The sequence below is a fragment of the Centropristis striata genome, chromosome 23 (genome assembly GCF_030273125.1).
Source record: "Centropristis striata isolate RG_2023a ecotype Rhode Island chromosome 23, C.striata_1.0, whole genome shotgun sequence".
Classification (NCBI taxonomy): domain Eukaryota; kingdom Metazoa; phylum Chordata; class Actinopteri; order Perciformes; family Serranidae; genus Centropristis; species Centropristis striata.
The window spans coordinates 16,893,996-16,919,966 of record NC_081539.1 but is presented as its reverse complement, the minus strand read 5'-3'; the positions used below and the strand labels follow the sequence as shown (position 1 = coordinate 16,919,966).

The 25,971-nt window shown below is 39.7% G+C and overlaps 1 protein-coding gene across 7 annotated transcripts in view; it reads left to right on the top strand.

Moving 5' to 3' along the window:
• Positions 1 to 25,971, top strand: part of atp8a2 (ATPase phospholipid transporting 8A2) — a 55,875-nt gene that overhangs the window by 6,089 nt on the left and 23,815 nt on the right. For 3 of the 7 annotated variants that reach the window (XM_059326559.1, XM_059326560.1, XM_059326556.1), the window contains 22 exons: positions 2,301 to 2,478; positions 5,680 to 5,779; positions 6,537 to 6,635; positions 6,734 to 6,779; positions 7,004 to 7,044; positions 8,579 to 8,652; positions 9,344 to 9,413; positions 9,821 to 9,948; positions 11,039 to 11,150; positions 11,535 to 11,703; positions 12,638 to 12,765; positions 12,858 to 12,935; positions 13,700 to 13,788; positions 14,044 to 14,088; positions 15,486 to 15,558; positions 15,691 to 15,879; positions 15,965 to 16,014; positions 16,122 to 16,191; positions 16,277 to 16,361; positions 17,799 to 17,938; positions 18,844 to 18,982; positions 21,206 to 21,270. In XM_059326559.1, the coding sequence (XP_059182542.1) occupies positions 2,301 to 2,478; positions 5,680 to 5,779; positions 6,537 to 6,635; positions 6,734 to 6,779; positions 7,004 to 7,044; positions 8,579 to 8,652; positions 9,344 to 9,413; positions 9,821 to 9,948; positions 11,039 to 11,150; positions 11,535 to 11,703; positions 12,638 to 12,765; positions 12,858 to 12,935; positions 13,700 to 13,788; positions 14,044 to 14,088; positions 15,486 to 15,558; positions 15,691 to 15,879; positions 15,965 to 16,014; positions 16,122 to 16,191; positions 16,277 to 16,361; positions 17,799 to 17,938; positions 18,844 to 18,982; positions 21,206 to 21,270 (2,168 nt within the window). Of the gene's footprint in view, positions 1 to 1,423; positions 1,567 to 2,300; positions 2,479 to 5,679; positions 5,780 to 6,536; positions 6,636 to 6,733; positions 6,780 to 7,003; positions 7,045 to 8,578; positions 8,653 to 9,343; positions 9,414 to 9,820; positions 9,949 to 11,038; positions 11,151 to 11,534; positions 11,704 to 12,637; positions 12,766 to 12,857; positions 12,936 to 13,699; positions 13,789 to 14,043; positions 14,089 to 15,485; positions 15,559 to 15,690; positions 15,880 to 15,964; positions 16,015 to 16,121; positions 16,192 to 16,276; positions 16,362 to 17,798; positions 17,939 to 18,843; positions 18,983 to 21,205; positions 21,271 to 25,971 lie in introns of those variants that run through there. The other 4 variants (XM_059326561.1, XM_059326557.1, XM_059326562.1 and 1 more) reach the window with 3 other exon arrangements.

Genomic DNA, 25,971 nt, shown 5'->3' with positions numbered 1-25,971 from the left:
AATCTCAAGCAGGTTTCTTTTGCAATTGAAGAATGGCATCAAAGTATATTGCAATAAAAAACAAGCTTTTCCTCTAATAAATGAAAAAAACAACAATGATTTTCTTCCCCATAAATAACCCCCAGTTGCAATCAAACAGATGTAATTATTAAGGGCCTAACCATATAAATCTTGATCAATATGTTAATTAAATGACCAACTATGGTTATTAATGTAAAGTGAAAATATCGATAAATATCAATTTTAAGTTATGCCTTTATTTTTATAAAACAATATATTTCATTTAAATGTCTGGAGGAGCTTGGTGATAAAACTGACTTAAACTAAAATTAAATCATATTTAGTTGCTTTTTGTAAGTGGATATAAATGTATCTGACTGTTTTTAAATGGGCACTTGTCCTGTCTTATCATCTCATAGGCCCCTGAATTGAATCAAACTGAAATTGTATAATAGAAGAATGAATATAATATATAGTGATACAACTTGTGATTTACACCCCTAGTATTTATTGCAGCTATTTCCTGTGTACACACATGGAAAAGTGCAGTCTGATGTGTCATAAGCTATAATAGCATATCCATCAGCTAACCCTGGCTTTTGTCTGAGTCGTTTAACAATTCCCGCCTACTTTAGAATAACAAGCTTGAGTGGCATCTAATGATATTTTGGTTATTGATGAAGGGAGAGAATGGCCTGGATTGTAGTGCTGCAGAAAGAGAGTTTCAGGACTGTGGAAATTCAATCTGATAAACCCTGGCAGTGCTTATTCGTTTCTAAATTATTTATGCAATTAGCCTGCTGTTGTTTTAACTTACAGCCTCACTCACTCACAGACACACAGTGCATAGATCCAAAAAAGTTACTCAACTATCCCACAGAAAAAGGGATTATAATAATTCCATAAAGCTCATCACATATTAACAATTGAGCAGTACAGTCACACTACAATGGCTTGTGGGAGTAGTATTGTCAGAATAAAGAGTGGATTTTGTGAATGGCTTACCTGTGGCTTTCCAGATGAATGCACTCGAGATAATATTCTTATCTTATTATTGGAGATGAAGTATGACACATAAACTATCTGCATGCAAACTGATGAGAAATATGTAAAGAAGAGAAACCTCCAGTGAATGGACACTGCTGTTGCACAGACATCACAGTGGAGGGGAAGAGACATGAAGTGATCTCCTGATGGATGGTTCCTGCCTCAGGGTTGTCATTTGACCCATCTGTCCGACCACAAGACCTTAAGGCGATATCAGGCTTCTGGCCCTTTAAAAGCGGAGCCCGGCTTTGCCCCTCCGCCGCACTGAAGGAGCTCCATATGGCTTCCTCTTGTTGTCTGCACTGGCAGCAGTGAGTCGCTCAGCATCAAATTGGAGGGAGGAGATCGTTTAAATTGCGTCCGTTAAAGGCTTCTCGAAGCGGCAGGTGGCCAGATGACACGGCCGCGGAGCTTGGCGGGCCAGTATCTTTCACCAGGGCCGGGATCTTCCTCTCCAGCAAGGCCGAAGGAGGAGAGAGGAGGCACAGGCGTGCTGCTGCTGCATCTGTCCTCGCCCAGGTTCGACGTTGTTGTACCAGCTGAGTAAACTGTAGCGTCCAGACCTGTTTGCACTGCTCTCACTTCCCAACAATGTCCCTGCAGTACTACACATATTATCCCGTCATTAAGCGCACTCGAGGATGAATAATGCCCCGCTCCTGGAGCTCATGCGGGGGTGAATGAGCGGAGATCACGACGCTTTAAAATGGTTGGAGATGACAAAGCCAGGCGGGCGGGGAGCAGGGAGTCTGCAGAACAAGCGTGTTGCATCCTCTCCTATCACTTTTTTTGGGATAATTTGTGCCTGTCGCTTAATGACAACCGCGATGTGCGCCGGGTCTTCTCTGTGTTACATATGGACAAGTTGACGTGCTGATAAAACAGACAAACTCTGTGTGTTTGTTCGCCATTGTGCATCCCTCAGCACATCCATTATACGCGGGGGGTCCCGTGGGCGTCGCGAAACGCGCGTGTGTGCATTGACGGTACCTGCATAATAATACTGAAAGACAAGAGGGGGTGTTTATAACGGGAAACGTCATTGAATCGACCCCGTCGGCTTCAGCATACATCAGCATACAGTAGCCTCTAGTACTAATTGGTCGCCTTCGCTTTTGAACCGTAAACCACGTCTCCCGTCTATGTCTCTGTTCCTCTCTCCCTCCGTCTCTCTCGCTCCCTCTCTCTTTCTCTTTCTGTCTCTCTTTCTGTCTCTCTTTCTGTCTCACTGCCTCTCACTCATACTCACTCAGCCTCGCCTCTCTCCCATCAATCCAACGGTGCAGGACCTGCTTGCTCGTCCGGCGGTTACCGCAAGGCAGATGATGAGATGTCCGGGACCACTTCCCAGGCGGATCCCGTAGACGCCACCGCGCGGACGGTGCTACTCAACCGGCCCCAGAACACCAAGTTCTGCGACAATCATGTCAGGTAGGTGTCACTCTGGGCTTTTACCTACTGCACGTTTTACTATTATGCACGCTGTGTGGCTTGTATGCACTGATTCGTTTTATACAGAAAGTCAAATATTCACCTACTTGACAGCCAGCAGAGTGAGTAGGACAAAACTATTTTAACTAAAATGTTTTAACTGTTTCCCAGAAGTTTAAAGTATACATTCATAGTAAAACCTGTGGTCATCTTATCTGATACTTTCTGTTTATTTCATGTGCTTCAGGTGCTCATCTTGGCTATATTTACTTTACTATTTATTTGACCGGCTGAGGTCAGAGTGCAGGGTCATCCTGTTGAAATTCTGTGTCTTGCTAAATGACACTCCAGCATTGTGGATATTTGCTCGCAGGGGCATTTACTCCCATGTTGTCGGGTTAAAGGACAGCCGGTTTGTATGTCTTTCATCCCGGCATGCCATGGGCGACAAGTAGACTTTGGACCACTCAGAATGAGCTTTTTTCTCCCTCGCTCTCTTAAACATTTACCTTTCTTTTAAATTTTGCCCTGAATTGCATTAACTGAGGAGACACATGTTTGTTTTAGTTTTAGAATTACAAGTTTATAGGTGAAACTATTGATAAGGCTATTTAATAAATCACCTATTAGGTTGCAACCCTGCAGTGGCTCTGATAGGTGAGGCTGTTGTATGTCTTTGCCTGAAGTCCACTTGAGAATTCAGTAAAAGAATTGCTTGGCTTAACAACTTAACATGGCTGTGTTGCTTAATCAATATGTCCCAATGAATATTTAAGGCTGCTAATGAAAGTAAAGGAACTAAACCTATGCGTTTACATAAATTTCAGAAAGCGCCATAGCTGTATCTGGTCAGACCTCGGAGGTGTAACTTTCATAGTTTTAACTTTCAGTGTTTTTTTTTTTTGTTTTTTGTTTTTTTTGGGGGGGGGGCATTTTTGGGCTTTATTGATAGGACAGGGTGAAGGGGGAGACAGAGGGGAAGACATTCGGGAAAGGGCTCCGAATCGGATTCGAACCCGGGCCGCCCGCTTACGAGGACAATGCCTCTATGGTACACGCTCTACCAGGTGTGCCACCGGGAACGCCCTAACTTTCAGTGTTTGAAGTGCACTACAAATCTCGGACCACACTTCATAAGAGTATCATTATTTCAGATATTGTGTTGTATTATGTGTATTGATGGTCCCCTGTGGTTCAATAGTAAACATGTAATTGAAATTCCCGCTTGTATGTAGTAATCTGTCATGAACAGGACCAAACATTATGTACTGGAGTGGAGAAGTCTTTTATAAGTATCTTCCCAGCTATCACCTGCATAATTTATGGGTTGTGGTCACAGATACTAAGCACAAGTCCCAGTCAGGCAAACTGTAATAGAGTTTGAATTAGGCCGACATTTATTTAATTTGTCCCTTGTCTATTATTACTATTTGTAATTACAAACCGAGTGTGGCGCCATAGGCAGCACTGGGCTGATGTTTGTGGGTTGAAAGCTTGTCATTAGTCAGTTGACATTCAGTGAGCTGCCATTACTGTGAGGTGATTTAATTTCACTTTTAAAAGAGCCTATTTCAGCTCTACGAATAAGATTAAGGTGAGTGCTCCCAGGCTTATTTCATTGGATCATGTGTGGCGTTCTGCCCCTCGCTGCTTGCTGATTGGACAGTCGAGAGCATGCTGGCTCCAGAGGGGTGCCCTCTGATGTCCCTGTGTTCCTGTAACTCTTTAGTTTATGTTTGAAAGGTTCAATAGCATTATTGATTTTTGTTAGATTAAAGCCTTGTAGCTTTTATCTGTGTACTCAACTCACCTCCTCTCTATTCCCTAGGTCCCCCTCTTCCATATTTTATTGCATGCAGTTGTGTTTACACAAACTGAGCATTAGTGCTGCCCTCATTCGCACCAATGCAGCAAAGTAACCTGCATTATTATTCTTGGATATTCTTATAGATATTAAATTAACCAATGTCGAACTAAATTTCACACATTCCATTTTACAGATACATCAAATTAAATCAAGCTTAGTCTAGAAATTAAAACTGACAATTAATTTACAAGCACTTGTATTTTCAACAAATCTTTTGTTTTGCTTGTGTTCTTCCGCTTTGAATTCACATCAGCCCATTGTTTTCTTTTGGCTTATAATATATGAAGAACACTGAACTTTTTTATAAAAAAAATATGAAACGGCCACAAAGCAGCAGGAGAGCATCTACCCTGCAGCTAACAGCTGCTAACACCACCAGCAAGCTGGACATCTATAGTATAAGAAAATAACAGCCTGATGTTTTCGCACTGTGCAGTTGAAATGTGTTTGTGTGTTTCATTGTGTTTGTGTGTGGAGTCTGATTTCACTTGTCTTTGATTAGATTAAGGCGGCTTTATCTGCTGGATCATGGGTATAGTATCAGTAACTCTGAGGTATCCAGAGCATCAGGGTCAGGACACAGAGTGTGTGTGTGTGTGACAGACTAACAGCTGTTGCCACTCTGTTTTGTGTGTAATGTCCTGATCTTTGTGGTTCGTGAGGCAGACGGAAAAAAACGGTTACGGGTTCATCTCCAAGGAGATCCTGAACTGTGGTGGAGGGGTGTGTTTCCCCATTCAGTGTGTGCACTTGGTGCACTCACACACACAAACACTCACTATCCATTAAACAAATGCTTTTGCAGAAGCTCGTACTTTTCACTCAGGCCACACAGGAAATAACCAAGGCAGGCCTTGACTTGAAGGTTGACTTTTTTTTCTTTTTTTTTAGCCTCTCTAAAAGCTCTTACGGTAGCTCCTGGCTATAACAAGGTTAATCAATACACTTGTCTAATCAATGCAGTTGATTGACAGACAAGTTGAGGTCCCCAAGGTTTCTTGCACCTATTTTATGAGGTGCTGGGTCTAAATTTAGATTGCTGGATTTAAAGTATCGCCCTATTTATAGGTGTGATGTGTGTGCACCCTGTTTTGGCTCTATTTGCCTTCTCTGGGCACAATTGAGTGTTTCTAATAGATTTTCAAGTGCTGCAATATTAAAACCCAAATGGAGTTTCAGCCTTTAAGGTAATGTTGTGAGAGTGGCAGGTAAAAAAAATCATTACCACATAATCTATGCATGAATTCTTACTTTTGCTAATGCACTAGCTGGCTCTGCCTTCATCTGTCTAAATGTAAACAAAGTGTCTTCTCTTTCTTCTTCTTCTTTTGCAGTACCACCAAGTATGGGGTTCTCACCTTTCTGCCCCGGTTCCTATATGAGCAGATCAGGCGGGCTGCCAACGCCTTCTTCCTGTTCATCGCACTCATGCAGGTAAACGCCACGCACAAAACAGTAACAACAGTGATCAGCGCTGGCTCGGTGTGCCGTTCGGTCTCAGTTTGATTCTGTGGCCCACACAGATGATATATCCTGAACAGTCTGTTTTAAAACAATCCAAGATTCCCACAGGCCAAGCTATTTATGAGAGATGGAGTTATGGATTATTGAGAGTTGTTTTTCAGATGGCAAAAGTTAAGATTTGGTACATTTCCTCAAAAAGCCAAAAGGAACAGAATAAACGATGGATATGAATCATGAATATTGCACAAATGGGTCAGGCTTCTGTTAGAATAAATATATATCAATACATATTTATTAGATATTACTCATTTGCTCAATTGCAAAGTTAATACTGCATGTTTTTATTCATATTTTTTCTTACAGCATGTGTAGTGCTCTGGCAACTCTTGGCAACTGTTGCTATGCTGAAAGAAATGAATTAAGAATCTTGATCATAGGATATAATCACTAATAGTCATGACCGGATTGTTGGCAATATGTTTTCCCCTATGGATGGTAGGAGAGGATGGGCACTTGGAATTATTTTCTCTATGTGAGTCTCATGAAAAGTCAACTTCCGTCCATCATGCTCACAACATTCATTCTACTTTACACTCATTATACTCTGTTGCCTTGTCTAATGTTTTTCTGTGCCATCACTGTGCTGTTCCATTATGGATGCTTTAAGCTACTCAACACTCACTGTCAACAATGTTTTCTGAGTGCTGCCTCACATGACTTTTACCAGCAAATCCCTGATGTATCACCGACCGGGCGCTACACCACACTGGTCCCGCTCATCTTCATCCTCACTGTGGCCGGGATCAAAGAGATCATAGAGGACTACGTGAGTAGCACCTGCTAGATCGACACAAGTTACTTCTTTATTTAGTATAGGAGTGGGGGACATCTTAACCTAATGCGTCTTAATCTGTGTCCTTACAGAAAAGACACAAAGCAGACAACACGGTGAACAAGAAGAAGACGACAGGTATCGTCTGCGCTCGTTAATGTGCATCAACTGTCTGTGCGCTTTTCCATGAGTGTGCTTGTGTCTATTTGTGTGGGTTTTGTTTTCCTTTCACGGCTGAGTGAATGGCTGTTGTCTGTCACTCACTATAGTGCAGGCCCCAGACAAAAAGTTTAGCAGCTATGAATACTGTATGAGTGCCGCTCTATAGGCTGACTGATGGCTGTGTTGTCCTTGTCTCTCAGTGCTGCGGAACGGAGCCTGGCAGACGATCATCTGGAAACAGGTATCACTATCATCACAGACTTGATCTTTGTTGCTCCGTCACTCATCACTCCTTTGCTGTGCCTCTCTCTCTCAACTCTCAATTCAGTTTAATGTATGTTATTGGCATTAATAATGTAAGTTAATACTGTAGGAAGAGATGCAAGTTTAAAAGATGCACTTCTTCTAAAGTAAGGAAATTAGAAAATCAAAGCAAATTTGTTAAAGCAAAAACTTTCAAATAATAGCATACATATGTAAATCAGTTCAAACAAACACTTTCATCACAATAATCAAGTTAATAAGAGATAATGCAATTTGGCAATAAAAACTTCAAAAGCAGAAACGGTTTAATTTTGTAAAATTGGAGATTAACATATCTAATTTCTTGTCTTATTTTAATATAAAATGGTTACATTTGCCTTAGAGGAGTTACATTCCTGTCTCAACCTTGCCTGATGTGAAATATTCCATCATATTATTTATTTATATATATATATATATATATATATATATATATCATATTTTCTCCTCTTTTTTTAATCCAGGATCTCTTGTTTTCCACTTCTTGTGGCTAGACTGTAGTCACTCAGTCTGTGTTTGGTCGGGATCAGTCTGTACTTTGGATCCCTGACAGTAAAAAGATACTCGTCCAATTAGTATTGATCTTTAAGTGCCAGATAACAAGTGGATTAGTGGGTGATTTTTCCAATATATTCCATATAGGCTCGCCTTGTTAGTTGAATAATTCAGCTTTCTGTAGTTCATCTGTACCAGGGAGTCGTATGTGCTTGTCAAACAAAGCTTTTTCTTCAAGTGCCAAGTAAAAGTTACCTGAGAAAAATGAACCTTGAGTTGTCACAGTACAATGCCTGTTCACTGTAGGACTGTTTCCATGAGATGTGGTCTTCTTTTTGAATGTACTCATTAACTGAGTCCAGCTGTGTACAGTCGTGCAGCAGCAGGTCGAATCAAGTCCTTCTTATGTGGTGTAGAGCAGGAATGTCGCCCGCTTGTTATTCAGGGTCAGAAAAGGTGAAGGAATTTGTTCCAGCTGCCCTGCTAACTCAATAATGTTCATGTTAAAGAGAGGTGGTGACAAGTAGTTTTCCTGAAATGCTCACTTTTCTTGAAACGAGAAAGTGTTTTTTAAAAATTGATTTTTTTAGAAATTAATTTTTTTTTTTTTCTTTTTAAAGCTGCAGTTTTGTAAAGGCTGAAATTGAATGGCAACTTGTTCTCTTCTTCTTCTCCCTGTTATCTACGTGCTTGTAATTTCTGTGTCGTTTTGTAGTCTGCCTTTGATGCAGCCTAATCAAAAGAGTTAAAGCTATGCACCGCTGTGCTCACTGTCACTTTATCTCATGTCTCCCTCTCTCTCTATTGGCTGCCTCTCGGTTGGTCACTAATTAACCTGCCTCTTGTTTCCTCTCTCTGTCTCTCTCCTTTGCCCTCCTATTACCCTTTGCCCCCTGCCTGAATACCCCTTTTTTCCCTTCTCCCCAACTTTTCTCTCTCTCTCTCATGCTGTTGCACTGCTGCATCCTGGCCACAAGGTGGCAGTAGGAGACATAGTGAAGGTGACCAATGGCCAACACCTTCCAGCTGACATGGTTATTGTGTCCTCCAGGTCAGATTCACGAGTGTGTCTGTTTGTGTGTCACCCACATATGCATATGTGTGAAATTTAGCTAATATATCTTCATATAATGGGCTACACGGTGGTGTAGTTGGTTAGCACTCTCGACTAACAGCAAGAGGGTCGCCAGTTCGCCTCCCGCCTGCGGCTCTTCTGTGTGGAGTTTGCATGTTCTCCTCCTGTCAGCGTGGGTTCTCACCGGGTACTCCGGCTTCCTCCCACAGTCCAAAAACATGCACTTAGGTTTAATTGGTGACTCTAAATTGCCCGTAGGTGTGAATGAGAACGTGATTGTCTGTATCTTGTCAGCTCTGCGATAGTCTCTCTGCTCCAGCCCCCCGCGACCGGAGTGCGGATAAGCGGTTAAGAATAATGAATGAACGAATGATTCTTCATATAATTTCAAATCTACCCTTTTAAAGCTGCACCTCATGTTTATTTTCATTATCAATCAATCTGTTGACTAGCCTCTTGATTATTAATTTGGTATATAAAATGTAGTGATAATTTCCGATCTTAAATTGCCAGAACCTAAAGTACTGTCAACACTCAAAAGCTCAAATTTAAAAAAAAAAAAAAAACATGATTGATTATCATATATTCAAAAGTATCATTGACTTATTTCCTGTTGATTGATTAATAATTGTAAGCACCACAATGTTTTGATGCCTCTTCTCCACAGCGAGCCGCAGGCCATGTGTTACACAGAGACCTCCAACCTGGACGGAGAAACCAACCTGAAGATCAGACAGGTACGATACAGGAGTACACCTGACCATGTGCCGAATCCATGCACTGAGAAATCTGACAAACAGAGAGGAACTTCTCCCCTTATTTAGGTTTTAGTAAAGAGCCTGTGTTGTTTCCTACATATAATTAGGATGTTAATGAACAAGTTAATAAAACATGTTGGCATTGGCTTCCAGGACTCTATCAAATGAAACCTTACTTACTCACAATTCTCACATTGCATCCACATTGAGTCACACATGAGACCGCATCATGTTTTATGCAGTGTTGTTCTCTCTCTATCTCCTTTCTTTATAAGTGTTTGACCGTATTCTGTTTTATTACCCTTGCTTTGTTCTAATCCTGTTTGACCAAAGTGCTCCCTCAGTAAACTTTCCTTGACTTAGCTTGACATGATTGTTTTTTCCAGGGTCTCCCGCTCACCGCTGCTTTTCAGACCCTGGAGGATTTGATTGCACTGTCTGGTCGTTTGGAGTGTGAAGGCCCCAACAGACACCTGTACGACTTCACTGGCACACTGCGTCTGGAGAATCAGAAGTAAGACACACACTCACTCACTCATAGTTTTCCTGATCACTTCATCAGTGTTACAAGCTACTTTTTGCTGTTGTTGTTTTAGCTTGTAAGTTGAAAGTTTTTCTAAGTTTTAGAGTTTAAAAACTATATTTTTATACAACACACCTGGCCCAGACAGCTGAATAAAACTGTATATCATAGGTTTTATAGTTTCTATAATTTAAAAGTAAAGCAGGAAAGTAATTATAATAATAATAATAATAATAATAACACATTTTATTTGATAGGGCGCCTTTCAAGGCACTCAAGGTCACCTTACAGCATGGATAAAACAAAGCAGAACATCATACGATTTGTTAAATAAAGATGAAAATAAGAATAGAAATACATTAAACCAAATACAATCGGATACATTCAAATATCATAGAAAACATTTACAAATACACCGTTTGGTGCGGAGGATCAGATGGAGTGAGCGAGTCTGAACAGGTATGTCTTGAGTTGTGATTTGAACTGATTGAGAGATGTAACGAAGATGTATGAAGGGAAGGGGGAAGGGAATTCCAGAAAGTGCCACCTATAAAAGCATTTGAGCATTAAAATGTATCAAAGGTTTTATCAATTAAAAACTTAAGGAAAATAAGTAAAGCTTGGCAAGTGACTTGAACAAAGAAAACTTTAACCTACAGTTAGTTAACTTACATACAGTCATGAAAAAAACTATTAGACCACCCTTGTTTTCCTTAAATTCTTCTTCATTTTAATGCCTGGTACGACTTAAGGTACATTTGTTTGGACAAATATAATGATAACAACATTAGCTCATAAAAGTTTAATTTAAGAGCTGATATTTAGCCATTTTCCATAGTTTTCTTAATAATGATTTTGGTTATTATCATCAAGAAAACCATGTTAAATGTCTATATATCAGCTCTTGAATTGAACTCTTACGAACAATTTTTGTTGTTATTATTATATTTGTCCAAACAAATGTACCTTTAGTCGTACCAGGCATTAAAATGAACAAGAAATTGAAGAAAAAGGGTGGTCTAATTATTTTTTCCATGACTGCATATGTCTTGTTGCTGACTAACCCCATTTTTCTCCTCAGTCCAGCTCCCTTGGGTCCAGACCAGGTGTTGCTGCGCGGCGCCCAGCTCAGAAACACACAGTGGGTTGTGGGAATTGTTGTCTACACTGGCCATGACTCCAAACTGATGCAGGTAAACCCAGTGTCTAGTCTGAATTCAGTAAAAGATGTACAATGCGTGAGAAATCCTGCCTTCAAAACAAGTGTTCTTTGATATTATTTAGTAATTAAAGTATTTTATTTGTGAGTTTCATGGCAGTAATTTAGAGCTTTTAAGTTAGTGACGCATTCATAACTGGGAGCACATTCAAGTCCCGGTGTTTGGATTGCCGACACATTCTTCTGCCAAAATAATTTTGTAATTGCGTATGACAAATTTAATTAGTGAAGCAAAAGGCTGCTGCAGGTGGACTTCTTCCCAGAAAAAAACAATGTAATTTAATGAAACTGTGACCTCATCCAGCACAGTCTTGATGAGTGTCTTTTTGTTCTATTCATTGTCTTGTCTACCTGCCAGAACTCAACCAAGGCACCACTGAAGCGCTCTAATGTGGAGCGGGTGACCAACATGCAGATCCTGGTTTTGTTTGGCATCCTGCTGGTTATGGCCCTGATCAGCTCGGTGGGCGCCGCCATCTGGAACAAAGAACATACTGAGGAGTCCTGCTGGTACCTGTCCCGGGCTGGTGAGAACACACACACACACACACACATATATATCACATTCATAACCTGTAGTTAAAGTTTCCTAACAGTAATGAATTGAGACTATTATTCCCACTCTGGACATTTTTGTCTTTTTCATTTTTCGATCATTTTGGCGGTGTTAATGCCTATGGCATGCATTTTGGCAAGGGTCTTTTTTTTCTTCACATTTTGAAAGACACCAGTTTATCAGAAAACGTATTTAAATGGTTAAAATTATGAAATTGAATTAATATTTTTCAGTTATGATCAGGACTGAAAGATTCAGTGCAGTGAATGTAAGATAAGGTAAGATTTCGCCAGAATAATAAGACTTTATTTATTCCACAGTGGGGAAATTTAGTTGTCACAGCAGCTCAAGATACAGACGCATATCTTCAGGTGCATCTCAATAAGTTAGAATATGATGGAAAAGTCAATTTCCAGTAGTTCGAGTCAAATAGCCCCAAACAAGTTTTGAGTGAATATAGATGGACATACTTTTCAGAGGCCAGCATTTCCATAATAAACATATTTTTTAAAATTGTTCTTTTGTAATATTCCAATTTATTGAGACACTGAATTTTAGGTCTCCATTAAATGTAAGCCATAATCATTAAAATTAGAAGAAATTAAATCAATTAAGACATGAAATGTTTCATTCTGTGTGTAATGGACCTATATTATGTGTCATTTCCACTTTTTTTTTTTTTTTTTGAATTACTGACATAAATACACTTTTCTATGATATTCTAATTTTTTGAGATGCACCTGTATAAGAAAAGAAAAAATATGACACATACATACATTCTATACACATTATATACATACATTTCTGCTATGGGAATGTGAAAAATAATATCGAGAAGGGATGTACAAGGGTTAATAAACATTTCAAGGGTCAGTAATATCAGTGAATATTATTTCTTTGTGCAGGTGACATCTCCACTAACTTTGCGTATAACCTGCTGACGTTCATCATCCTGTACAACAACCTGATCCCCATCAGCCTGCTGGTCACTCTGGAGGTGGTCAAGTTCACACAGGCCCTCTTCATTAATTGGGTATGGCCCATGTGTGTTTTATAATGCATGTTTTCAAACTAACCTACCGTAAATAGTCAAATATTCCTTTGGCTTGTGTTGTTTTCCCTCAGGACGTGGAGATGTATTACTCAGAGACAGACACACCGGCCATGGCTAGAACGTCCAATCTTAACGAGGAACTGGGCCAGGTCAGTGCCCCCCCTCCTCCTAATCAGTGTCTTTTAGATGCAAAGTAGGAATGCCTGAAGTTACAATTAGATACATGCTCAGCCACTACATCTTGTTAGAATGCGTTGCTTAAACCAGCTATTCTCAACCTTATGATTTCTGGGGGTCACCAAATCATTTTGGAAGTCAGCTCTGTCTCCACTGTGTTAAAGTGTTCATGTGTTAATGTGTTTTAGTCTTTTTGGGCATTTCATGTGGGTTTTTTTGGTCATTTTGTGTCTTTTTTTTGTAATTTTGTGTTTCTTTTGGTCATTTTTTGTCTTTTGGTCAATTTGTGTCTTTTTTGGTCATTTTGTTTCCTTTTTTGGTCAGTTTGTGGTCAATTTGATTCTTTTTTTGGGTAATTTTGTGTCATTTCTGACAAATCCCAAAGTAGCAAGTTATTACTTTCTAAGGAGTCTCTGGCTTGAAGCTGACTGTTACACACTCAGGAGGTCAGAATGGACCTTTAAACTTATAGAAAAGGACTTAGATTAAAAGTAACAATAAGATATAAAATATATACATAAATGCACAGTCAGAGAGATGTTTTAGTTGTTGTCTGCTTCATTATTTGTCCAAAATTTGTCGTATCAGCTGAGTCTGTATGATCTGAGCTGTGCGTGTGAGATTCTGTTCAGTGAGCGGGGGTCGTGGACAACATGCATGTTAAATTGGGGGTCGCGACTCAAAAAGGTTGAGAACTACTGGCTTAAACGACATGCTGTCTATCTGTCTTTTCCAGGTGAAGTATCTCTTTTCCGACAAGACAGGAACCCTGACCTGTAACGTCATGAACTTCAAGAAGTGTACCATTGCGGGAATAACATATGGGTCAGTAAATAAATTCTTGCCTTGTACCTCTACCCATAAAAGTACTAAGCTTAGAATGTGTCTAAATTGACTTTACCACTGAGTAACCTTTTTAATCTCTAGTTGTTAAACTAATGAATGTCTCAGACTAACTTGTAATAAAGAAGCAGCTGCTATAATTCAATTGATTGAACTCTTCCATGCTCAATCAAATCAACTAACCAACTCATCAACTGATTGATTCCTTTTCCAACACAACCTCATTCATCACTGCAGCCACTTCCCTGATCTTGACTGTGATCGATCAATGGAGGACTTCAGGTTGGTGACCTTCTCCTTTGGCCTTTGCATCTCTCCTCCCCTTTCTAATATTCTATTTTCTGCTCTGCATGTTTTGAGAAATCCATGTACTGTATTGGCTTAATCAGAATAAATCAAGTCAAGTCAACTTGATTTGTCAATGCTGCCATATGTACAGGACATACAGAGAATTGAAATTGTGTTTCCCTCTTATCCCTGGTGCAAACATCAATAAACATGAAATATAAAATATAAGTAAAAGATATAAAATATAAATATAAAAATATATACACAAGCAAGAAGACATCGACAAATAGACAGTGGCAAATCTGGGAGATGTAAATAGTATAAATATGATGGTATGAACTAGGGCTGGGCGATATGGACCAAAAAACATATCCTGATATATTTAGGCTTTTTATCGCAAAGTGAGAGCAAAGGTTCATTCAAATTCAAAGCCAAATATGGCATGTCACAAGTAGTTTTATTGAAACTGTTTATTTAAGTGAACATACATTCTGTATAACAACAGGAGAACCTTTTTTTTTTTTTTTTTTTTTTTAAATCAAAGCTCCATAAAGTGCACATTTAAATAAAAAATATCTTAAATAAAAAAAGCCTATGAAATTAAATGGATCTTTTTCTGAAATAAATATATTTATATGAGAAAAGAATAAAGAAAATTACAAAATAACTAAATATGACAAACCCTAGTGGGGGCAGCATTTATATACAAAGAAAAAAAATTGAACTATCAATGTATGCTATATGGTCTAATTCCATATCACATTTAAAAAAAATAATATAATAATATATAAAAATTATAATAATATATCTGTATAAACCAGAGATGGGCAACTTAAATGCTGGAGGGGGCCACAGTTTTTCATGGACACTACCACAGGGCCACATATAGGACCGTGCACTTAACCAGATATGATGAATTTTGAATGCAATTTTAAATATATTTACAGTGCAGTAACTTAACATATTTCATGCTCAAATGCACAGATAACTGTATAAATAGGAAAACAAAAGGTTTGAAGCAAATAAAATATAACCACTCACTGTGATTTCTTTTTTATCAGTGCAAGAACAGCAGATCAACATTAATTGCAAGAAGTAATTTTGTGCATTTTTACACTGCACTTTTAAGATTTCATGCTCAAATGCATGTAGTTGTACTGAGGGCCACTTCAAGTAAGGGTGCGGGCCGTATGCGGCCCCCGGGCCTCCAGTTGCCCATCCCTGGTATAAGAGGTTTTTTTAAAGTTTTGTAAAATAAATAATAATAATAATACAAAATAAAAAGATGGAAAAACTAACCTATTTAGCCCTCGCTGATATTTATTTAAATATTCATTTCCCTGCGCAATATTAGAATAACTCCTTCCACATCTACTTTTCTTGTCTCACAGCAATCTGCCGTCCAGCAGCAATAACTCTACAGAGTTTGACGACCCAGCTCTCGTCCAAAACATTGAGAGCCATGTAGGTGTCTCTGAAACTTTGCACTTATTTCTTAACTTGAAGCAAAACTATTCTCCTCAGGAATGGGGAAAGGATGTGGTTAAAAACACGTCCACTCTTTTTGTGTGTGTGCGTGTGTGTGTGTGTGTTCAGCCTACATCACCTCAGATCTGTGAGTTCCTGACAATGATGGCAGTGTGCCACACGGTGGTCCCAGAGAGGGAGGGAGCCCAGATCATTTACCAGGCCTCATCACCAGATGAAGGAGCGCTGGTCAAAGGGGCCAAAGGGCTCGGCTTTGTCTTCACTGCAAGAACACCTCATTCAGTCATAATCGAAGCTGTGAGTGTCTATCTCTGTGTTTTACTGCAGTAAGAGCTGCTTTTTTTTGCCAATTTAGTAGCTGACATTTTGTTATTTATTTCAGAGAGGAAAAGAGATGAGCTATGAGCTTCTGAATGTGCTGGAGTTTTCCAGGTAATACTCCCATAAATGTTCCTTCTTCCCAGTCAGTAAATAAATCTGTAATATAAGAGTTTAGTGTGTTTTGATACTGAACCCCCCTCCTCCTTCTTCCTTCACAGTAACCGCAAACGCATGTCTGTGGTGGTCAGAACCCCCCACGGGAGGCTACGGCTCTACTGCAAAGGAGCTGTATGTTTATCTCATTATAACTGTAATTCAGCACTCCAAATGTATATCAACATTTTTCATTTATACTTATTTTGTTGTTGTGCAGGATAATGTCATTTTTGAGCGTCTGACTGAGGAGTCCCAGTACAAAGAACTAACTATCGCTCATCTGGAACAATTTGCTACTGAAGGTAAGAATGAAAATAGAGTCGTTGTTAAGTTTCTCTCTGTTTAAAAGATACTTGGTTGTTTCACTGGGCATCCATTTATCTTTTGTGTTGACCTCCTTAGGTCCTGTGTCCACCAAAGTGTTTTTTCTGAGGCCAGCTTTTAAAATTCTTTGCAGTGGTAGTGCCAAGTTTTTACAATATGCTACAAATCCCAACAGGGAGATTACCCTTACTGTTGCGTTTTCTGTTTTTGCATCAAGTCTTTTACTCTCACTTGACTTTACATTTCTTGCTCTGTATTAGTATAATAATCCTAGTTTTTACGATACAATTTTTTTTGCAATATTAAGCATTTTGCAATATGGTGAGTATTGGGATACAATATATTGCGATTTAACTGTTATACTGCATTTTGTGTCCACAAAATAAAGTTCAATCAAGAATTGTTTTGTCAAATAAGAGAAAATTCACAGTCTATTCATCTCACTTCAGTCTTTTTATTTTACAATGAGAGTCAAAGCCACAGACTGACCAACAAAGTATTCAGTCAAACTGAACTCAACTGATATCAAACATGTATGGACGACAACAACTGCAGCATTTTCTCAAACTTTCCTCAACTTTAAGCTTCACTGCTCTCGATTTTTTTTGAATGAAACACAAAAGAAACCTAACTTTGCAGCATTATTTCAACTTCCCGACCCACATGGTGCCTATAGATTCCTTAGATCTTCTAGTTTCATATGAGACCGGTATATTCCTAAAAGTGAGCCCGCTATGGCCTCCGGAAAAAAACGACGAAATTACTGACACTAAATATTTATACTTGGTGGCCATAAATCGATATAATATTATCATGCAAAATATGCTGATACTATGCTGTATCGATTTTTCCCCCCACCTCTATTGTCCTTAGACTGGTCTGAATTTAAGTTTTATGTGCCAAGACTAAACATTACTTGGTCCCACCTCAGGTTGAGGCTTGACTTACATTAGAAGCGTCGGTAACGCTTTATAATAAGGTCCTTAATAACCATTAATTAACAAGTAATAAGGCATTGTTCTCGCTTTAGATCCGGTAGTTGCAAAAAGCATAGTTAACTTATAGTTAACTTATAATAGGTGAGCAATATATTTTAATATCAATAAGCAAACAAAATGAGATTAATAAAGGCATGGCAAAGCCATAATGGGTGGGTCATGGGTGTTTGTAATGCCATTATTAACACATATATAAGCTTATAAACACACAATAATGTTAATAAGCATCTTGTAAGGACTTACAAGGGCCTTATTACTTGTTAATTAATGGTTATTACAAGGACATTAATATAAAGCGTTACCGAAGCATTCATTTTTCATCCATTCTGTCTGCTGATTCTTCCTCCCAGTTAGAAGCAAATTTGATTCTCCACAATCACCCTGAATCATTGTCTTGTACTCCTTCCACCCGTCCAGGTCTGAGGACTTTGTGTTTTGCCTATGTGGACCTGGAGGAAGAAGACTACCAGGTGTGGCTGAAGGAATACAATCAAGTCAGCACCGTGCTCAAAGACCGCGCTCAGAAACTGGAGGAGTGTTACGAACTACTGGAAAAGGTAAACACACCAGCTTCCCTTTGTAGAAATGGTCATTGTTGGTCTCCAATACACACATACACACACTCTTCATGTTTGCCAGCAGGTGGCAGAGTGGCTCCATTGAGTCCCACACTGCAATAAATGCAATGCTCCTTAATTACTCATCACATCTGTAAATTGCAATACACAGTTTAATTTCCCTTTTAAGGTCTGTGTATTTTCTTTTAGCAGAATGTAAAGAACAATAATTCTCCTCCCTAAAAGGTTAACAATGTGGTAAAAGAGTGCACTGAACGTGGAATAAAGGAATAAAATAATACCAAGATTTTAGACGAGATTATATTCAGAAGAGAATTAAACTAATAGGTGGGAAACCAGGACTTGGAGTCGAGATTCAAGGTGAGAAAAGTAAGTGAAGAGGAAAAAAAGAGGAAGCAGAAGGAGGAGGGGAGCTCAGACTGGGAGACCACAAGGGTAATTACCTGCACCAGCCTGCCAAAAGCCCCATAAAACTGGAGTCAACAACACAGTAGTGTTAACTTGTGTGTCTGTGCGAGTGTTTGCGTGTGCGTCCGAGTGAGTCTAATGAGGGTACACACGCATATAAATGCTGAACAAATTAAAGCAAGGAGGGGAAAGGTAATGGGTTACTTCTTGGCACGAAGACACAGAGTTGGTACAGAGGTCTAAAATGAGCTGCTGTGCTGACTGAACTGAACTTGCTGGCATCGTTCTCATCCTCTAACTAGATATGGATGATGTTCTCTGGAGAGAAAGGACTCTCACATACAGACAGGGGATGCCTAGCTAAATTTGTCGCCTAAATATAATTTATTTTAACCGAATTCCCTGTTTTTCTCTATTTGAATGTTACTCCTCAACTTGTTTCTGCCTCCTTATCTGTCTCTCTGTTCCACCAATAGAACCTACTGCTGCTGGGCGCCACAGCCATAGAGGACCGTCTGCAGGCTGGCGTCCCAGAGACCATCGCCACTCTAATGAGGGCCGACATCAAGATCTGGGTCCTCACTGGAGACAAGCAGGAGACGGCCATCAACATAGGTACAGAGGAAAGCATTTAAAATAAACACAATGGTTAAGAAAGAATATAGATGAGAAGTAAGAGCTGTGAGGACGCCTTTAGTGGAGTATGTGCCAGCAATTTAGGCAAAAAAACAGCATTGGTGTGGAAGTCCCCTTGTCACTGCAGCCTGGTGTGCAGCAGTGTAGGAAACTCTATGTATTGTGGAGTTTATTAGATTATAGCTCGAAGAATAGCTGGTATTATGTGGGCTGTGAGATGCCAGACATGTCTCCAATCTCTAAGTGAAATGTACCAGTGGCTTCTGTACACATGGTGGACGGGACTTAAACCTTCCACCAGATGGTCACAAATACAACTCTTACAAATAAAAACATTTAATTAAATTTTTTGGACATCCTCAGAGATAGTACTGTACAAATTGTCTTTTATTTTTCACACATCCTTTACGTGATCAAACTGTCCCTCCACGCCTGTATAGTATTCAGAATTAGGCTGCGCAGTTATGGTCAAAATGGTAATAAATTATTGAAATATTGAAATCACAATTATATATCATGATTTTTAATTGATCTTAGGAAAAAATATTTTCATTGCACTTTCACATTTAAATAAACCAAGAGCTGCTTTCATGAATACATTCCTGCTAATGTACACATCTTTGCATCAAAATAAGTCTTTATTCACAGTGCATCTCAAGAAAGCAAAATATAAATGGTGACCTAAACTTTTTACTAAAAACTAAGAAATAAATTTAAACTGGAAAGATATGGTGATACATACAGCATTACTATTATGGATGTCTGAGTTGACGGACAGTGAGATAACATCGGCGACGTTATTAGAGGCCCCATACGATACGATTTTATCCTGCTACGATATTATTGCGATTTTAAGCATTTGGCGATATGGTGAGTATTGTGATACAATATATTGTAATTTAACTGTTTAACTGCATTTTGTGTCCACAAAATTAAATTCAATCAAGAATTGTTTTGTCAAATAAGAGAAAATTCTGAGTGTATTCATCTCACTTCAGTCTTTTTATTTCTCCACAATGAGAGTCAAACCCACAGACTGACCAACAAAGTATTCAGTCAAACTGAACTGAACTGATATCAAACATGTATGGACGACAACAACTGCAGCATTTTATCAAACTTTCTAACTTTGAGCTTCGTTGCTCTGAATTTTTTGGAACAAAACATAAAAGCCTAATTTTGTTATTTCGCCAACTTTCTGACACGAAGCCCTGAAGCACGAGGTGCCTATAGATTCCTTAGATCTTCTAGTTTCATATGATGCCATCATCTCCAGTATATTCCTAAAATTGAGCCACGACCTCCGGAAAAAAAACAAAAACTGTGAAAATACAGACAGCCCGCTGACGCTAAATATCAATACTTGGCGGCCATGAATCGATATAATATTGTGACGCAAAATATCGCGGTACTATGCTGTATTGATTATTTTCCCCCACCTCTAGCCGTTCTGCTTCCTGGCCTTCACAAGTTCATTGTACTGCAATTTGTGTGGTTTCAGACATAAATCTCATATATTCTTTGCATATGATTTGGCCTTGCTTAACATCACTTGCCCTAAATCTAAAATATTTCCAAACAAAAGAAGGTGATCCCTTTCGAAGGACTAGCTCTTCGCTTTCTGCTCCTGATATTTGATTGTGCCTGTCTAATTCCTGTTGTATATTACTCTTCACTCTAGACTGTAGCCATTACATTCAAGAAACATTTCCACAGGCTGCTGCTGCTGCTGCAGGGTGTGCGCATAGCTGCTTAACAGCTTCTCAACAGTGAAGCCAAGACATCTCAATCCCCCCCTAGTGGCTGGCTGTTAATTGAGGAAGTGCTTAATTTGAGAGTCTTCTATGTCAATACTCCAGTCGGTCATGTTTATTTAATTGTGGGCAGCCCAAATCGTAATCGACATTAATATTCAATTAATTATGCAGCACTAATTGAGAATAAATGTGTTCGTGGTTTTGCTGTGTTTAATTGGTGCATTATGTAGTTGAACTTTGCATAAGAGACTACAATAGAGATGTAGTGATGACGGAGGCTCATTGAGTAGAGGCTAGTCAGAAGCTTTGTGAGAGAACAGAGCATGATTCTGAAAATCCAGTTAAACATGAGGGTATTTTTCCTTCTGTGTTTTGGGTTTGAGTAAATCTAATCTCTCTCCCATCCCCCACTCTCTACCTTCCACTATCTGTTTCTGATTCTCAGGTTACTCCTGTCGTCTGGTGACACACGGCATGTCCCTCATCATTGTCAACGAGGACTCTCTGGATGTGAGTAGTCCCTCCTCTTCCTCATGCTTCATTCTTGTCTGTGTACACTTTGTACAGTATTTGGGGCTGTTTGTGTGTATGCGTACGGGGGGGGGGGGGTCATGTGGTGGGGTCTTAAGCAGGTTACCGTGGGAAGTGGGGTGTGGTCCACAGCCAGATTGGTGGGTGGGGCTCTTTGTGCGCTCACAGGTGCAGGTAATTAAAGTCTCTGGTGTCCCTTTGGAGAAAGAGATGAAAAGAGACAAGTAGTGAACTATCACTTCTTTCCTTCCTTCTGTCTCTTCCTCCACATTCACATACAGTCCCGAGCTTTTAGCAATCACACAGTGTTCTCACACTATTTTTAGTCTTTCTATTTAACCTATTTCTAAATCCCAGCACTGTGCATGGACTGTATATGTGTTTACATGTACATATGTTCCTGTTGCTATTTAGAGTGAGATCTGAGATCTCTAAACTCGATTTCCACCACAGTTATGTGTTCTTTACGTTCAGGTTTCATGTGTGACTGTTTAACCTAAGTGGCTTGATGACTGTCATGCGTCTCTATGTCTGTCTCACTTTCACACACTCCCTGTCTCCCACATGTGTACTTAAACTCAAACACATATACACACACAATCATATTGTGTTCACTTTTACAGAGTTTGTTTATATATGAGATTGGGGAGATTATGCCTCATAAAGTTTAAGCGTCGGAGCTGTGTGTGCTCGTGTGTGTTTGTTCGAGTGTTTGTGTGTGAGCGCTTGTTGGTGGGCCTGATGAAAGGTTTTATTAGTCTATAGCATGATAAGCATGGCGGTAGAGACCTCTATGTGGTTAACATTGCATCCAGTTGGAATCCTATGTGACAGGACATGATTTAGATTTTTATTGCACAACTTCACACCTAATGCCAACATCTAGCGCAGGAAGTAGTTGTGATTTTGCGCTCATAATGCATCAAAGTGGTATCTGGCTGGTCAAAAGCGAGACATGCATGCAAGGCCACTTAGACGCTGAGTAAACTGAGATGGACGGGTGAACGTTTGAGGTCAGGGTAATACGGGTGCTTTAGACTGAGAATTGCCTATGCGATTAGTACTAGAGTGTGAAAGCTAATACAGTTAGCACTCTAAGTGGATCTTTGTTAATATGGTTTGGCAGATTTTGTTAGCAGTCTGTCTTATATGTTTGATTACATACTGTACTTTTTCCAGGAAAGTTGTCTGGTAGGTGTAGTCTTGGTCAGAAGATGAAAGATTTGGCTCTTTCAGGTGATAAGATAAAAACTTTTTTTTTTAAGGCTTCTTACTTATTCAAGTCCTGATTGTTGTTGATACATAATAAAACAAGAGGTCTATAACCTTTTATTGCAGCCTGTTTTATGCCATTCTTCTTTAGGAAAGCCTTACCAATGGCACATAAGACAAGAGGTTTTTATTTTGATTGATGAAGTCTTTTTGCACCTACATGTCAGAAAAGAAAACTTTCTTATCCCTTACCTTAGAAATATTTTCAGGCGGAAAAAATGCCTTCTACAGCTGAATGACTTGTAATGAGGCAACATATACTGAAGCATGAAGGATTTAGGCTGTTGCTGAGAGGTGCTGTCTAAAGATAGGACTTCCAGTATAAACAAAAAAGTGGCTGAGCTGATCAAGTGAAAGTTTCAAATTACAAATTTTTCAGCCAGATCTCTCTATCATATAAAGTTGAATGAGAGTGAATGGTAACTGAAACTAACAAAGTCACAAATTTGAAAATGGCATGACTTAACACACACCAAGACTAAAATTATTCTCGATATGATTTTGTGTGACGTGGTTCAAGACTTTTCCTCATGCCAAATTCAGACAAAGACTTTCCACTCGGAACACTCCACGTAGCAGCAACTCACAACAACGTGGTGCAGTAGGGAATCCATCTTTCAGCTGGAAGGCTTGGCCTCAATACACAGAAATGGCAAACGTCCACCCTGCTGATGTGTCCTTGAGCAGGTTTTTGAATGTGTACCAGCTCAGGGTTATTAACACCCAAGGGGTTCTTTTGTAAAATGCTTGTTCTCATGCATTTCTACATGGCACAGAGAGAGAGAGAGAGGAAAGTCAAGAGGGGCAGCTGGTTGACATGAAACATAAACCATGGGTCATGAGTGAAACTTTTCATGTGACAAGTTCATGATCTACAGTGTGCTTCAGAGCATGGTCTGTTTGTAGCGCACTTTGAAGTTGATGCAAATGCAACACGGCAAACATGAGACATAATAAATAACATAAACTGCTGTGATAAAGGCTATTTTAAAAAATGGAATAATAATGCAAATAATTGATTCACATCCAGTTATACACAAAATAAAGTAATGGTGCCCAACAGACAACCAGATATGCGTCAGATTAGATATTCAAGAGCTTCTCCCTCTAAACATTAATTACTCAATCTGCAAATGTATATTTAGACATATGAATGTAAGAGAAGAAGCATTCTCTCATGTATGAAAGTAGCATGCTTGTGTGTGCACGTGGTGTCACAGTCATGCCTGTCAATCAGGGCGACTTCAGAGAGCTCTGGTTGTGACTGGTGGCCAGTGTGGATGAAAGCAAAACTGTCTTCAGTGCAACACTTATCTTATACTTAAAATAACTCACGCTGGCTCAGCTTCTTCATGTTCATGTGGCCGTTTGAAAGTGTAACCTGCATGTGAGAGAAAACAGAAGCTACTTATCAAAATCTCACCTAGAGGTGAGACCTCTTGCCCCCATTTAAAAAAAATAAAAAAATAAAAAATCCCAACTTCTCACCCTCTCTATCGTGCCCTCTTTCTGCTGTTATCAGCGTGAAGGCTGATCTGTGCCGTGGATCTTGCAGTTGACAGTCTTGGCGGCAGATGCAACCCCTCCCTCCCACCCAGCCCGTTCTCCGCTCCATGTCTCCTTCACACCACTACCTCCACATCTGTCAGCACCCTCTCTATGCACAGGAAGCGACTACACAGGAAAAATGAGTGTGTGTGTGTGTGTGTGTGTCAGAGGGAGAGTCAGAGGAAGAGTAAAAGCAAAAGCAACAAAATATGTGTTTATCTTAGTGGAAGCACAGAAGTGTGTTTGTGAATAGAGCACGGGGAGTGTTTATTGTACTTCATGAATGAGATAGACAATCTGGAAAGAGAAAGACGGAGGGAGAAGGAGGGGGCCCAGCGATGTGAGGGCGATGAGTGAGTGGTAATGTGATCTCCTTTTGGTGCTCCTCCTCATCAAAACAAACCCTGCGAGCAATGCCTCCTGGGTAAACGGTTTGCGACCACTGAAGCTGTGACAAGCGCCATCTGTCACCTTCAAATCACATGCCACACACAGACTGACACACATCTTTGCCTTGTCTCCTTCTGTTTAGTCAATTCTGAAGGACACACAAGCATACGAATGTAAAGTCATTTTTTCTGACTCTGACACACACACACACACGCACACACACACACTCACTGTTTACCCCAGATGCAGTGGCACATGATCACCCTGATCAGCTTGATAGTTCGGAATATACATTACGTCTAACTTTCCCACAATCCCTCAGTCCCGTCATGCTGCCCGCAGTACAACTCTTAAACAAACAACATCTCTCTTCTGCTCATTAATCATCTTTATGCGTACACATACACACACACACACACACACGCTCACACATGTTTGCACATTTTGTAGCGACTCAGTTTGCCTGCTCTATTGTTCTGGCCTTTTTCAATGTATAATAGTTTTTAGTGCTTAGGCCTCCCACTGTTAAAGTCCACATCCATGTCAGCAGTGTCTCCGTATGTGTGTGTGTGCTTGTGTGTGTGTGTTTCTGGCTTCGGCAACAGAGGATGTGGGTGTTTGCACAGATGCACAGGTTGATAATTAAACGGTATATTAAATCTCAGTGATGACAGAATCTGCACTTCAGATATCAGCTTTGTCTCTCTCTGCCTTCTTTTCACTCCATAGCTCTCTCTCTCTCTCTCTCTCCCTCTTGCTTTCTCTCTCTCGCTCTCCCTCTTGCTTTCTCTCTCTCGCTCTCCCTTTTCCCCGGGTCCAGTTCAGACTCCTTCTCCTTCATCATTCCCCCTTTTCTTTGTACCTTTACTCATTTATCTTGCTTAGTGCTTTTCTGTATATGTTATACTCCGCTTCTATACATTTGTCATGATGGCACAAGCGATTGGGCTCTCTTTGAATGTAGAGCGTGGCCTGGAACGGATCAACGTTTGGCTTTCCCCATCCTCACTGTGTGCATTTATGTATACGTGTATATATAGGTGTGTGTGTGTGTGTGTGTGAGCATTTCATGGTAAAGTATGCAATGAGAGAAGGTGACCTGTGATATCTCAAACCGCCTCTATGCCCTTCCCATTTTGTGATCCAAATATAAACCTGATAAAATTCCATGCAGAAGGGCCTGTGAACATGGTTTACAAAGTGTGTGTGTGTGTGTGTGTGTGTGTGTGTGTGTGTGTGTGTGAGTGTGAGTGGGGGTTTCCGCCCTCTTGGAGCACAGATGCAAATGAAAAATAAACATTTAGTTTGGAACATAAAAATTGCTCGTTAATTAGATCTGTCATATTCCAACTATTGCATTTTTTTCCCTGTAAGGTCTCCAGAAATAGCGGGTAATTTAGCGTGAGAAAGAGGAAAGTTACATAGTAATGGATTTTTCTTTGGTCTCATGTTTGTTCTCTTTGAGAAAGT